Source organism: Alligator sinensis, unplaced genomic scaffold, assembly GCF_000455745.1.
Source record: "Alligator sinensis unplaced genomic scaffold, ASM45574v1 scaffold239_2, whole genome shotgun sequence".
Classification (NCBI taxonomy): Eukaryota; Metazoa; Chordata; order Crocodylia; family Alligatoridae; genus Alligator; species Alligator sinensis.
Genome location: NW_005842279.1, coordinates 644,636 through 658,456, shown reverse-complemented (window position 1 = coordinate 658,456; position 13,821 = coordinate 644,636). Strand labels below are relative to the sequence as shown.

General features: G+C 49.5%; 1 protein-coding gene across 1 annotated transcript in view; it reads left to right on the top strand.

Moving 5' to 3' along the window:
• The window catches only part of NINL (ninein like), a 64,565-nt gene extending 53,735 nt beyond the window's left edge, over window positions 1–10,830 (top strand). The window contains 7 exon segments of the mRNA XM_025209286.1: window positions 2,768–2,872; window positions 3,610–3,679; window positions 5,253–5,537; window positions 6,058–6,171; window positions 7,547–7,759; window positions 8,975–9,088; window positions 9,972–10,830. Of these exon segments, the coding sequence (XP_025065071.1) occupies window positions 2,768–2,872; window positions 3,610–3,679; window positions 5,253–5,537; window positions 6,058–6,171; window positions 7,547–7,759; window positions 8,975–9,088; window positions 9,972–10,163 (1,093 nt within the window). The 3' untranslated portion in view covers window positions 10,164–10,830.
• Window positions 10,831–13,821: the final 2,991 nt, after the last annotated feature.

The window sequence follows — 13,821 nt, the reverse complement described above, 5'->3', positions numbered from 1 at the left end:
GAGCAGAGGAGGTATATTCATCTTTGGTGATCTCTCCCTGTTTCCACTTTTTATGTGCTCCCCTTTTGGCCCTTAGGCTGCCCTGGATTTCTGCGGTCAGCCAGGGAAGCCTCCTGGCCCCTTTCCCTCTTTTACCTCGCACGGGGATCGTCCTGCTTTGTGCCTGAAGGATCGTTTCCTTAAGGCACAGCCACCCTTCTTGGGCTCCCATCACTTCAAAACTCCTACTCTGCAGTGCGTCCTTGACTAATCGCCTGAGTTCATTGAGATCAGCTTTCTATGTTGTGCTGTGGAAGTTAGGATCAAAAGGACTAACACAATGCTGTGTTAGTCCTTTTGATCCTAACTTCCTGCCTGGCTCCTTTTTATACAAAGCCAGTTCTTGAACTTGGGGGTCTGTTCTAGAAAAGAGCAGGCAAGCAAGAGCCCATTGGGGCCCTGAGGCTGAAGTGTAATCTCAGGGTCGAAACTTGGAGCTGGGTCCCTCAGTCCTGAGTTGTATTCTTCCCCCTAGATGGTGGTAGCAATACCCAGATTTCCATTACTGCTACAGCTAGAATGTCCCATCTGTATCTGGTGCCCCATTGCTCTGGCATCGCCCAGAGGCAAAGCAGGGAGTACTTAGTTCTTTGTCTTGCCTGCTAAGGTTGTGGGAGGAGGTGTGTAAATCAGCTTTCCCATTTTATATATTGGAGAGGAAGTGTCTTGCCTGAGGTCACTGAGGGAGTAGGTGGCAGAGCAGAAAACTAGACCCACATCTCCCAAGTCTTAGTTCATTGCATCATCTGTAACATGGTCTTCCCACTAAAATGATAAACCCCTGCCATGGGGACTGGAGAGATGCTTATTAGCAGAGTGCTTTGAGACCTTCAAATGGAAGACAAGGTTGTCTGTTGATATTGTAGGCTCTCTGGGAGGCAAGTTCTCACTGTATATGGTAGTCACTGTGAGTCTCAGTCCTGATATCAGTAGGAGCTCCATCATGGTGCTAATAGTAAGGTGCTGCCATGGCTTCTTAAGGCTATTTTCTCAAGTGACTTAATTTGCTCCTCGTGATACATGTGAAGACTTTTGCCAGTGATCGTTCATGTCCTGGAGGATAAAGTAGAGTGGTCACTTAAGCATGAGAATAGGGAGGTCCCTCTGTTACTTAAGGCCCCCTCCTACACCTGCAGGTAAAGGCACAATTGGATCTAATTCATGATCCACACAACCGTGTCTCCTGCCATGCCACATACAGAGCAGGAGGCACGACTGTGGGATCTCGCATTAGATCCAATTGTGCCATATTGCCAGTGCAGGGGAGAGCCTGATCCTGGGCTCCCCCCTGCACTGGCAAGAAGCAGATTCCCATGCCTGGGAGCCCCCTTGACTGAGGGAGTTCCCAGCTGAGGGGGCTCCCAGCCATGGGGCCCACTTGCAGCTGGAACCGAGAGCCCTGCAAGTGATGGGGCTCTTGGCCCCAGCTATGCATGAAGCTCAAATCCAGACCAGGAGCCCCATCAGTTGCAGGGCTGTTGGTCCCAGCTACATGAGGTAGCTGGGGCTGGGAGCCCCATCAGTTGCAAGGTCTCTCAGTCCCCATTGCTGGTAAGGAACCAGGCTGAGAGCCCTGGGTGAGCTGGGGGTTTCACATACCCTGCCCCCACACCCACATCCTTGGGGATCAGAGCAGCCACAATCCCCATGGCTCAGGTGGGCACAGTCCCTATGGCTTCCACTCTGGGTAAGGTGCACCACTGTGGCTGGGAGCCCGATCTGCTGAGAAGGCTTCTGGCCACAGGGGAAACCCTGCTTCATGTGCAAATTAAAGCTCAATGGCAACCAGCTATAAAGTTAGTACACATTTTTGAGGTCTAACTTTATAGCTAGTTGAAGCTTTTTTCTAGTGTGATTAGCTACTTTGTACATGTAGCTGCTCTTAAGGTAATTTCACAATTTAACCAGTTAATTGCACAATATCTGCGACATGTAGAGGGGACCTAAGACAGGTCTTGCTGTCCTGTTATCCATGCACTCTCTCACATGGACACCATCTTCATAGAATTACAGCGCCTAGTCTAGTGATTTCTCAACCCAGGGTGCTGTACAGTCTTTTTAAGGGTATTGGGAGGTGCCACTCAGCATCAGCACTGTTAGGTGTACGGACACCTACATATGATTTCACAAGATAAACACACAGGCCATGCCCAGATGTGCGTGGATGTTTGGTTCCTTCGAGACAAGTAGCAGCAGTATGCCTTGTCGCCGGGGAATACCCATTACATGTGCACTCTGGCACGTGGCAAGTTACCCCAGGTGGGGTAGGGAAGGTTGGGGCACTGAGCTGGCTCCAGCAGCCTTACCTGTAATCTTGAGGGGCCTCCTGGGGCAACAGCAGTGGCAATCCTGCTGTGCAAAGCCTGGCTGGCAGTATAGTGCAGCTCCAGCCGGCCAGGCTCTGGCTTTGGGCAGCACACACTGCTGCTGTGTGTGCCACTCTGTTGTTGGTTTTTTGTTTTGTTTTGTTTTTACCATGGTTTTTTTTTGTTTTTTTTTAACCCCTGAATATCCTGGACCAGGGCCATGCATTCAGGGCCAAACTGGTGCGTGCCTCAATGAGCAAGGCTGTAACCTGCTCCCATAGTGTTCTGCAGGAGCTGATGGGTGAATATCATTCACATGTCTGCAGTGTTCTTTGCCCCTTGTTAACAAGATAGGCTATGCAAAAAGTAAGCAAGGCCCTTGGCCATAGCAGGCCCCTGAATAGCCATGTCTTCATATACAGGGCTGAGCTGCATCAAGTCTTGGAAAATAATGCCCTGCTGAAAAATAAACTGGGGAGACTCCAGCAAGAAGTGCAGGCTGCAGAGGAAGCCAGTGATAAGCACAGGTAAGAAAACCCCCAGCAAACATTGCAAAAAACGTTCTTTGAATGATTTAGAACTAAAGCTTGGGTAGGAAATAGAAGAACCTGGAGGACATTGGCTGGAAAGAAATCCATTCGAATCAGGCAGCTTGGTGCCAACACAGTGGAATGCAGGTGCTGGACAGCACCCACTGTGGTGGCAGGCTGCCCCTGGGAGATTGCATTGGCTTCAGGGTTTTGGTTGCTCTCTGTAGTTCTGAAAGCTCAGCTATTAAGCTCCATCTGGCTATATGCTGTAGACTGCCTTGGGCCAGGATTTAGTGTCTGGAGCAGGGGATTTGGACTTCTGGCCCAACCCCACTGACAGAATCACAGCACCAGTAAATGGCTGCAGGATCAAAGAAGAAGATTTGAGAGGAAGTCAGGATTGCCTCCTCCCTCCACCAGGGAGCCTGACTGTTCAAAGGGTGAGTGCTCAACACATCCTGGGGAACAGGAACCTTTAAGACTTGTCACTGTCAGCACCCAACCTGCTAGTCAGTTTTGAAAACCTTGGCCTATATTGCCAGTGTAATGTTATAGTGCCACCCCTGAGCTAGTACCTAAATATGTTGAGTGTGGGGTTTTTTTGCCCTTTTTCTTTTAATCTAAGCTAGTGTTGGGCAGGGGGGTTTCAGCACCAGGAAAAGATGTATTTACAAATGAGTTCTGTGACTTGTCATTCTTCTCTAAAGCTGATATTTCTTCCCTGCTCCCAACAGGAAATGCATTGAGGAATTGCAAAGGGAAAAAGAGGAGGTGTACTCTTCAGTACAAGAGCTAACTGAATTGGTAAGAACCCATTAACATTAGCTGACATGCTGTTAGCTGCCACACCAAAAGATTCAGCCATGCAGAAGGAGCCAGGAAAGGAGCCTCCTGGATATTATGTGCAAACTCCCATGAGCAAAGCTTGTTGCAAGACTCCTGGCATGCAGTTCAGCCAGGCTGAGGCTTCAGCATAGGTGAGGGGATTAAGACCCTTATTTCCCATGTGTTGAAACTGGAATTCAGCAATCAAGGCCCTGGGGCAGTGTTTGAACATCTTGGCACTTGTAGAAAAACTTTTCCCAACTCTGGGTTGGGCACCCTAAAGCTTTTCTCATCTTCACTATACATGCACATCTGCATGAGGATGAAGGATCCTGCTTTGTTGAAAATGTGGCTGCATAAATCAGGTCCCCCTTCAGATGCCTCAGTTTGAAACTTCTAAAATTGCTCTTAAAAATTTTGGACCACTTTTTTAATTTGGGGACTTCTGGGTTTAAACCCACTATGTGGGTAGAAGGCTACGTAACTACTAACCAATAATGTAAAAATGTGCTGCGTGTGCACGTGTACCTAACGATAACTTGGTCTTCCTCTCTGATACTGTCACTGTTATCTTTAGCTCCCTCTCCTGAATGCCTGCTTGGAAAGATTTTCCTTTTTATCCATTTTTACTGTACATTCAGTTATTTTCTCCTTGTCACTCCACTGTTGTCCATGGAGAACAATTGATCCCTGCCCTCTTTCTAACAGCCTTTTTATGTCTTGGAAGACATACAAACAATCCCAGTCCCCTCTACCTTTCTCCATAGGCCATGCTTTCTAAATGACCTGTCTTTCATGTCACTCCCCTCTGAACTTAGTATGGTGTCCAAAACTAGACACAGTGCTCCACTGTGGCCTTCCTCTCCTAATATAGCTGGGCAAACTGTCCCCAGCTAGCAGGTAGAGAAGTTATAACAGATAGTGCTTGTCTTGTCGGGGGTGAGGTATAATATTTATTTGTATAGCACAGGCACCTTTCCAGCCAAAATTAGCCATCCAAAATTGGAGCGTCTTGAGTGACGAAACTGATTTCTGTGCTGAAATGGCAGCGGGGGCACTGTGCTTGGCACTGGCTCCCCCTGGGCTGAACCTCATATGAAGCAGAACCAGAGACCTGCATCAGCATCACTTCCCCCTACCCCTCATGCTCCAGGACAAACTGAGTTTAACCCTCTCACAGGCACTGCCTCCCAACAGAATGGAGGCAATTTGGTAGCAGCTGTGACAGGGTTAAACCTGTAGCTGCATTGGCTGAGCAGCAGGGCAAGGGGCAATGATGCTGAGGATGAGACTCTGCTTCTACTCCTTCTGGCAGTGGGTGTGCCCTAACTGAATTGGTGCTGTGGCAGAGACTACTCTTGAAAATCTTTCCTTCATTCTACTTTCGCAAAACAAGCTGAATGTCTTTTGTCTTTTTCATGGGTATGCGACATACAAATAAATGTGGGATGATTTTTGTCTGTATGCAGACACATGAAGATTTCTCTAGATCCGCCCTAAGCTTCCCCATCATTCTCTCTGCCTGACTGTTTCCCCATGTCTCTCCCCTCAGAATGAGAGGTACAAGAAGGACATCTCCCAGTTAAATGCTGGAACCTGTCAGCTGAGCAGCGAGCTCTCTGCTTCCCACCACCAGAATGAGGCCAACCACCAGATGATCCAGCTACTAAACCAGAGGCTGGCTGAGGTGACTAGCCAGAAAGAGGATGAAGCCACTGTTGGCAAGCGACTGCAGGAGGCATTTGCTAAATGTGAGCAGGAGCATTGGCAGCAGCAGTTGGTGTGGCAGAGGGAGAGGGAGCTGCTTGAGCAGGATCTCCGAAGCTCCAGGGAGAAGGTAACATCCTTGCTGTGGTGGCAAGCCCTAGGCACCCTGGGTGGGTGTGTGTGTGTGTGTGTGTGTGTGTGTGTGTGTGTGTGTGTGTTTGGGGGGGTGGGTGTATCATGTCCACAGGGTGCCACCAGGTTGTGCCACATGCTAGGGAGGAGTGAAAAGCCCCAGCCACATTCATGCATGAGGTGTGCATGTGATACGAAGGAAGTATGACCATTATGAGCTACACATGTGCTCATTGGATTTATTGTGACCATGTGCTGTGTTATGCTGTGCCTGTGGACTGGGAAACAAAGGGCCAAGCCATTCTATTCCTGTTAGTCAAGGGGGAGTTATTCACTGCTAGGCCAAGGTGCTGAATGCCTTAGAAGCCTGCTGAGCAGGTCTGTTAAGTGACCTCACCAAGCAACAGGCTGATGGATCTGTCATTCTGCAGGCTCTTTGCTGACACCTGAGTGCTGTAGGACTCCCTCCCTTCCTCCTAACAGGCTCCCTCTCTTTGTGCATATGCTTCTCCTGACAGGTCAACCAGGTGCAAGAGCTGGAGGCTGAGCTGGAGCACATGACTCGGGAGCGCCAGATGCTGCGGCTTATGACAGCACAGTTGAGGAAGGAGCTTGAGGAAAGCCAGGATCAGGTATGGTCTGTGGCTGGCCTGTTCTCAGATGTGGGGAGGGGGACCTTGGTGCAAGGATCTAGCTACTTGGCCATGGCGGCTCCCTGCCAGCAACTGAAAGAGCAGAGTTGATGCCTGGGGTCAATTTGCAGATGTGCCATGTGCCAACCCAACCCCATGCACCTGTATGCAGCCAAATGCTGGCACGATCCTGTGTGCTGGGGTAGAGCCATGTTATCTGGCCCAGAGGGCTCCCCACTGCTCTGGAAATTTGGCAGCAGGAGAATTACAATCCTGGCACCATTCCCCTCTGCCAAATTTCTGGATCCATGGGGATCAGTGCAGGCCAGAGGTTGAGCACCACTACTCTAGATGATGGGAAGGCTTCTCCCCTTCGCCTCTTGGTGGCAAGAAACAGCAAAAAGAATATTGGTGGTACAAGCAGAGACAGGATCATAGATAGTATGAGATACCTTGAGCCCCAAAAACATCCCAGCCAAAGGTTGTTTAGGATTTGGATGAGTTAGACCTCAGAGTGGGAGACTAGGGAGAAAAAGCAAAGACAAGCACACAGCCCACAGACAGGAATAGCCTGGTATTCCTTCCCCCTGTCCTGTCCACTGTGGGGTAAACTCTGAGGTAGCCATTAGCTGTTCTTCCCTTGGAAGCTCCCCAGCAGGGTGCACACAGCCTGTCTTGGCTCATGAATAAAGGAATCTTAGTGAATCTCAGAATAGCTCAATTAGAGTGCACAGCTCCTAGCATGCACCTGGACTCCCTTTTTCACATGGCACAGGCTAAGAGGCATTTAACCAGTCACAGAGTTCTAAAGTGGACCCCTTTCTGGCCTTGGCAGGTCTTGCTGTCACTGCCTCTCACTTTCAGGCCCAAGGGATTGATCCTGTAGTTGTGCACTGCTATCTGTTACTTTCCTTGGAAGGAGGAGGTGTGAGCAATCTGGTCTCCTCCTCCCTGTGGGCTAAATAGCACCTTCCTGGAGATACCATATTCTTTGCAGCAGCTTGTGATGGGACCGGTTTCCTTGGGTTCTGGGAGTTGACATCTTACTCAGGAAAATGACTCATGCCCTTTCAGTGGCCTGCATAATATCACTGAAATACCCAATGGGCACCCCAGGAGCCCTTGCTAGTCCTTCTGTTTGCTGACCTTTGCAGAGCTGGAAAAAGTGTCCCCTAATCTTCTTGATCAATGCAGTTTATCCTGGTACTTTAAAATGTGCCTTGTTGCCCAGGGAACCCAGCATGGTCACTGAGCTTTCTCTGGGGTGCTCAGCATGAAGCAGGTGCCCCCCACAAAGCTGCACTGTTTCCCTTGAGGCTGCTGTTTTCAGCCAGAGGTGGTACCTGGTTATCACACTGTTTCTATTGTGCTGCAGTTGTTAGAAGCCAACACACGACTGCACCTGGCCCATTCTCAGCACCTGCAGGAGCTGCAGCAGTTGAAGGGCCAGATGGGCAATGTTGTGCCTAAGGAGCATCTCACCCAGCTCCATAATAGATTGGCTGAAGAGCAGCAGAAGCTTCAGCAGCTGAAAGAAAACCTCAGCTTCCAGGCTGAGCAGGCGAGCAGGCAACTGGCCATACATCAGGTGAGGAGGGATTGCAGAGAGGGGTTTCCACTACTGGAGGCAGTGGGGCCCAGTAGAGTCTGGGACTCAGTAATCTTGGTTGCCATGACATGGGGCAGGTTGCACCTGGCAGTTCACACTTGGCTCTGTACCAAGAATGCTGTATTTGCCTGAAACGCTCTGTCTGAGAGCCAGGGAAGGTGGCAGCATTACCTGGAAAGCACGATTGATGTGAGAAGTCTAACTCCAATCTTCAGTCCATTGTGCCAGTGCAAAGTCTGACGACTCCCTGCATGCGGCATCCCCAACCTAGATCCAGGGTGCCCTTTCCATTGTTCCAGACTGCAGGGAAACAAACTCCAGCATGGGACTGGGTACTTCTTCCAAACCAGAATGGAAATGATTCGGCTGAGGCTCCCTTCTCAGATTGGCTTGTGCTAGGCAGCAAAAACGGTTTCTCTATTCAGTGCGGGGTTCTTTGGGGAGATGCAGACATGATGTTCCAAGCTGCTAAACAAGTGGGTCCCTGTGTTTTGGCACCAGTTTGAGCCCTCTTGCAGGCCAATGGCTGCAATCCTCATTATAAACCTTCTTGGTTGAATCAAATGAGCGGAGCACTGAAGGAGCAGCAGAGTAACCAGAGAAAAAGCCTGGCAGGCAGAGCCAGTGAAACCAAGGGATACTTAAGAACAGCTCCCCCAAGGTCCTGTTTCTCATCCTGGGGGAAACATTCTCCACTCAAAAGCAGTTGCTTTATAAGACACATGTGTATGTTTCCTGCCGTTTCTTTAAAGGGTCTACACTGAAGGCTAAGATCCTTGGAGCTTCTCAGTGGTCTCCAACAGAAATAAAGGGTAAAAATATGTAGAGGAACATCATAGATGTAACTGAACATCCCTCAAAACTGAATGAAGAGCTGAAGGACCCTCCATCAGGGCCCACTTACGCAAGGCACTGTATATGTACAATGTATGCAAAGGCAGCTCCTCTGCTTGTGAGCCCCACAACAGGGAAATCCAGCTCTGGTCTCCCACACTGACCAGTGTAAGGGTGAGGGAGCACCAGAGATGGGGGGGCATCACCACCTGCAGTCACAAAAGGTCTTATCTAGGAGGCAGGGGGAGATGGCAATGAGATACTCCCTTGGTGCAGAGCTGGGGCAGCAGTTCCTAAGCAAGGCCTGGGAGCGCTCAGTGTTACAGAGTTAAGATCTGCCTTTGTCACTGCATGTCCTAGGAGGAACATGAGAAGATGCTCAGGGTGACAGAGGAGAGGATGGAGGGGCTGGAGCAGGATCTGAGGAATGCAGAGGCAATGCTGCAGGAAAAGGTGGCCCAGCTCAAGCAGCAGGTCAGTGAGAGGACCATGTTGCTCACTCTGCATCTTGCACTAGCTGACTGACTTTCTGGGGCAGGCAGGAGCAGCCATTTAGTGACCAGGCAGTCCCCCGTGAGGTATTCTCACTAATGGCCCAGGACTTTCCCCCTCTGAGATCAACTTGTGGCAGAATCTTCCCTGCAGGAGTCTCCCCTCCCCTTCCCTCTTCAGCCCACACTTGGGTGGGTTTGGAGATGTGGCTGTATTCAATCTTGCAGCTCTCCCCAGGAACCAACACAGGCAAAGTTATCCTTGCCTGTGCACCTTGCATGCTATAGAACTGGTCTGTAGAGGCTTGGGAAGGCCACTTTGGGGTGGGCTGCAATGCCAAGGACCCTAGTGTTCATGAACTGTGCCTGCTGCTCCAACCCTTTAAGCAATGGTGGTAGTCACAGGTGTTGGAATGAGCCTCCTATCCTGGCTCTGGATGGCAGGTTTATTTTGGTCTTTCAGCACTCCACCTGCCCATAGCAGGGGAGAAACATCCACCCTTAGTGCAGGGTGTCTGGGGAGGAACATTAGTGGAGTTTGTGTTACCAGGCCCTCTGGTGCCCTGTCCCAGAATCTGGTCCTGATTGCAGCAGCTGGGCAGCTTGCAAGTGCTGCTTTTCCTTTTCATGGGCCGTTTTCTTCCAGATGTTTTCTTTGCATCTCCCCTGGTATCACAGGTGGCTCCAGTTACTTTTGGTTCAGTCTGATCTATGAATATTACTTTTGACACACAAGACAAGCACCCCAGTGAATTGTTGCCTCACTGCAGGGCAACTAGCAGGGGGGAAGAGGTGGGGAGCATGTTTGACTGGCTTCTTGACACAGAATGGTGGCTGAGGTAAAACCCCTTGCTTCTGTGCTCCAGTTTGACAGGAAAGCTAAGTGTGACCTCCTGCTCAAAGACCTGTATGTGGAGAATGCGCAGCTGATGAAGGCTCTGCAGGTGACTGAGCAAAGGCAGAAAAGTGCTGAAAAGAAGAATTTTGCTCTAGAAGAGAAGCTTCTGGCCCTAAACCAGCTCCTCAGGCGGATTGCACCAGCCTCTCTCTCTGTATGAATTGGTGCTGGCCTTGGAGCTGGATTCAGGTAGAAGGACAATCAAGAGCAGGGACACACTGCTGCCTGCTCTTCTTGTTTTCACTCATGACCAAGTTGGGGCAGCATTGGGGTCCCAGTCCTGACCCCATGAAGAGTGTCGGGTCTTGCACCCAGGGCCCAGTGCAACTTGATAATGGGGTAATCGTCTCCCTGCTGATGGGCTGTGGAGTGCCACAGGATCATTTCCCCCATTTGCCTACTGATGGGGGCACTCTCAGGGAAGAGGGTGAGGCTGGTAAATGAGACCATGGCCTTCCAGCACGTGTACCTTGAATTTTCTTTTCCTAAGTGGGAAAGAAAAAGCTTTAGTGCCTTTGGCCATTTCAGGTAATGGATGTTCACCCTGTATGGTGGGTCTGTCTCAGGGCTAGGTCAGGTGTCTGGTGATGGCCATACTTACCCACACACTACCAAACTTGTCTGCACACTGGCAGCTTGTCATATTAGGATGCACAGTTTTGTATATGGAGTATTTACAATTCCTCCCCAAGTCCCACATGTATTTATGGGGCTGTACTGCTGGAAAAGGCAGCCCTGAGGTGATGGGGTCTTCCAATGCTAGTTCACGTGGAATAGGTTATGTTTTAATAAACAAAGAAAATGGCATTTTTAACATTTGGTTCCTGGTTTTGATTCCATTCCTTGCTGCCCAGACTCTGTCCTTAATGTTCCCCTTTTGTCTAAGATGTACAGACCCTCGCATCAATAGAATCCAGTTTGGAGAGCTAAAAAAATAAAAGATATCCTAGTTGTGCAGGCCGCCTCCCGATCCCGTCCATACGGCCATGTGCGGGCTCGGAGCGGTATGCGAACCCATTTCTGTGCACACGGGCTGTGGCCAGCAGCCCGGGCACGTGGGGTCGAAGAAAACCGGTGGTGAGTTAGAATTAGTTACAGACGCATAATGGTTGATTAAAAGATTGTTTACTTACACCAAAGATGGTCGTGGTGTAGGCTGGACAGTTTCCCAGGCTCAGCTCCACTTAAGTCCTCACTAGAGGACTCCGACAATTGACCCCGGAGTTGTTGAAGCTCCGTGGGTTCGGCTCGGTAGTTTCAAAGGAAAGGGATACGTCTAGGATCGTGCTCGGTGACAGGGAGAGGCTAGAGGCCGTTTGGCCCCCGGAGTGGTTGATGCTCCGTGGGTTCGGTAAATAGGTCCCCCTGAGTTGTTAAGACTCTGTGGGTTTGGTAAGTCGGCCCTCTATTGCCCTCTTAAGGAGAAGAAAAAGCTGGGTTTGAAGGGATTAGCAGCGCTTAGAAATCTTCACGCTCTTTCTCCTGAACTCCAATTGCTCGCTCTCTCTCTCTCTCTCTCTCTCTTTCCAACTTGGGCGGAAACCTCCCAAGCTCTTTATACGGCTAGCAAGCCAATCGCTAGCCGCCACGTGTGCCTATATTAAGGATCCGCCAATAATCCATGCAAAGAAGGCTACAAACTGGCGGGAAATACTGTTCTGCACGCGGGTTCTCCTATGGCAGCAGAAAACTCTACCGTGCAAAAGAGCTGCAATTTGGCAGGGACATAATTTAGCGGTGCTGAAGCACACAAAAACAAAAAACCACAACTTTGGGTTGTGACACTAGTGAGATCCTGGACCAACTGCATATAGTGTAGTTGTGGGGGGTGGTGAGCAGGACAGAGATGGGAAATGGAGGAATCTCAAGTGGTGTTTGTTTGTTTGTTTGTTCTTGTAAAGAGATGAGTAGGGATAGTTCTTCCACGAGTGGCCCCTGTGCTTGCAGTCTAGCTCTTTTCTTCCCCATAAAGACCCTGGTAACCCTTGATAAGCAACTAGAGTATGAAAATGAGGCCCAGTATGCTCATTTCAGCTTTATGTAGCTCATAGCATAGGACAATGAATCAGGCCCAGGCTTAGGCTTCTCTCTCTGAGCCTCAATGGCAGCCAGAAAGCTTAGTCACACAACAGCTGCGGGAAGGGGTGGTGAGCAGGAGAGCTCAGCAGGGCAGATGGCCCAGCAAAGATGAGCCTGGAGGGCTCATTCTAGGTTGGTAGAATCCAGACACCAGAACTGGGCAACTGTTCTGTACAGAGAATGAAATGGAAAGTGAGTGTTCTAGTTGGACTCTGAGGTGTTGGCCCAGTCCAGGAACTTGTCCCAGCACTTTGTATCCAAAAAGTTCATTCCCATTCAGATCAGCGTGATATGCCTGCAACTGTCCCAGATGAGACTTCTTCACAAAATACCCTGGAAGCAACTATTTTTAATGAATGCCACATAACTTGAAATTTGCTTTTACAAGAATTATCCTCTCATTCTTATTTTAAAAGGCAATTTAAAGTTAAAGTCTCAGTATAAGTGTTATATACTCAATGACAACCTGGGATCACTCTGGAAAGATGCAGGAGAAATTGTTCTCTGTGCTTTCAGATAGTTCACTGTGCACTTGACGCTACTGGGCATGTCAGCCAGTTTTACACCTTGCTATGGTGCTCACGGTGGTTGATAAGACCCAGGTTCAAGTGCTCAGTTGGGGCAGAGATTTGGTCCTCTGTATCCTAATGTAGAAAATGCAAGTTACTCACATTCAAGTTGAGCACTGTATCTCCCAAATCACTGTCATCTATCTTGGGCTTAGTGAATAGATGAAGTGGAAGAGCTCCAACAGGAGAGAGAGGTTTAAATCTGAAGATTAATTGACCCCGAAGACGCTTTCAGGCACTTTATTTCACAGGAGCCATTATGTTTTTATTCTGGTTCCTGGGCAATCAAGCGAGGGAGACATGCACCCAGAAAGACCAGACTGAGCTAGAAGATTAAATGGGTGCTGTTGTGGGGGAAGGTAGGGGCCCTGTGCTCTAGCTTGGACCCTTGCTCCCACTGGGGCAGAAAGCTACCTGCTGCTTTCCAGCCTCTGTCACCAATGCCTATTAAATACCAAGTGCAGAGGCTCAGCTTCAAAAGGATTGCTGGAGATGGGACTGGATAATGCCTGACCTTTGTTGTGGTAACTGGAGCAATGTGCTGAGAAGTTGGAGAGAAATTCCAGTCCTCTCTGGGTAAGGGTAGGGCAGGACCTAGAACTGGAGTCTCCTGCTTCCTGGGCAAGCATCTTAACAACTGGGCCCCTAGTCCGAATCACAAGAAGTGTTCTTCAGCCTCTCCATCTGTGCCAGGCCAGAATTTCAGGACCTGTGCTCAGGTCCATGCACACAGAGCCATGCACCTGACTAGCCAGGGAGCAGACTACCTCACACGCTAAGCAGTCCTGTGGATTTTCCATGTCCATACTGCAGGTAGAATAAGATCAGAATCTGTGCAAGTGCCAAAAAGTAGCCATTGCAAAGTTGGGTAAATGCCATTTGGGTGTGTTAAGTAAATGAGGATGTTGCCCTTTATCCTATAGTACATGCCAAGAGCCCACCCTAGTGTCCATGGGGGTGAGCCATCTCGTACTTAACACAGGGCTAGAGTGTACACATAGAAAGTTACTATGGAGTACCTGACATGCTGTGAATCTACCACCCGATGTCCTTTAATGATAACTTCTCTATGGAGCCACCTCCTACAGTGACTTGCAGCTCAAGGAAGACCTAGAGAAAAGAGGAGATCAGTGTCCACAAGCAGCCTGATGCAAGCACAAGGTCAGCAGG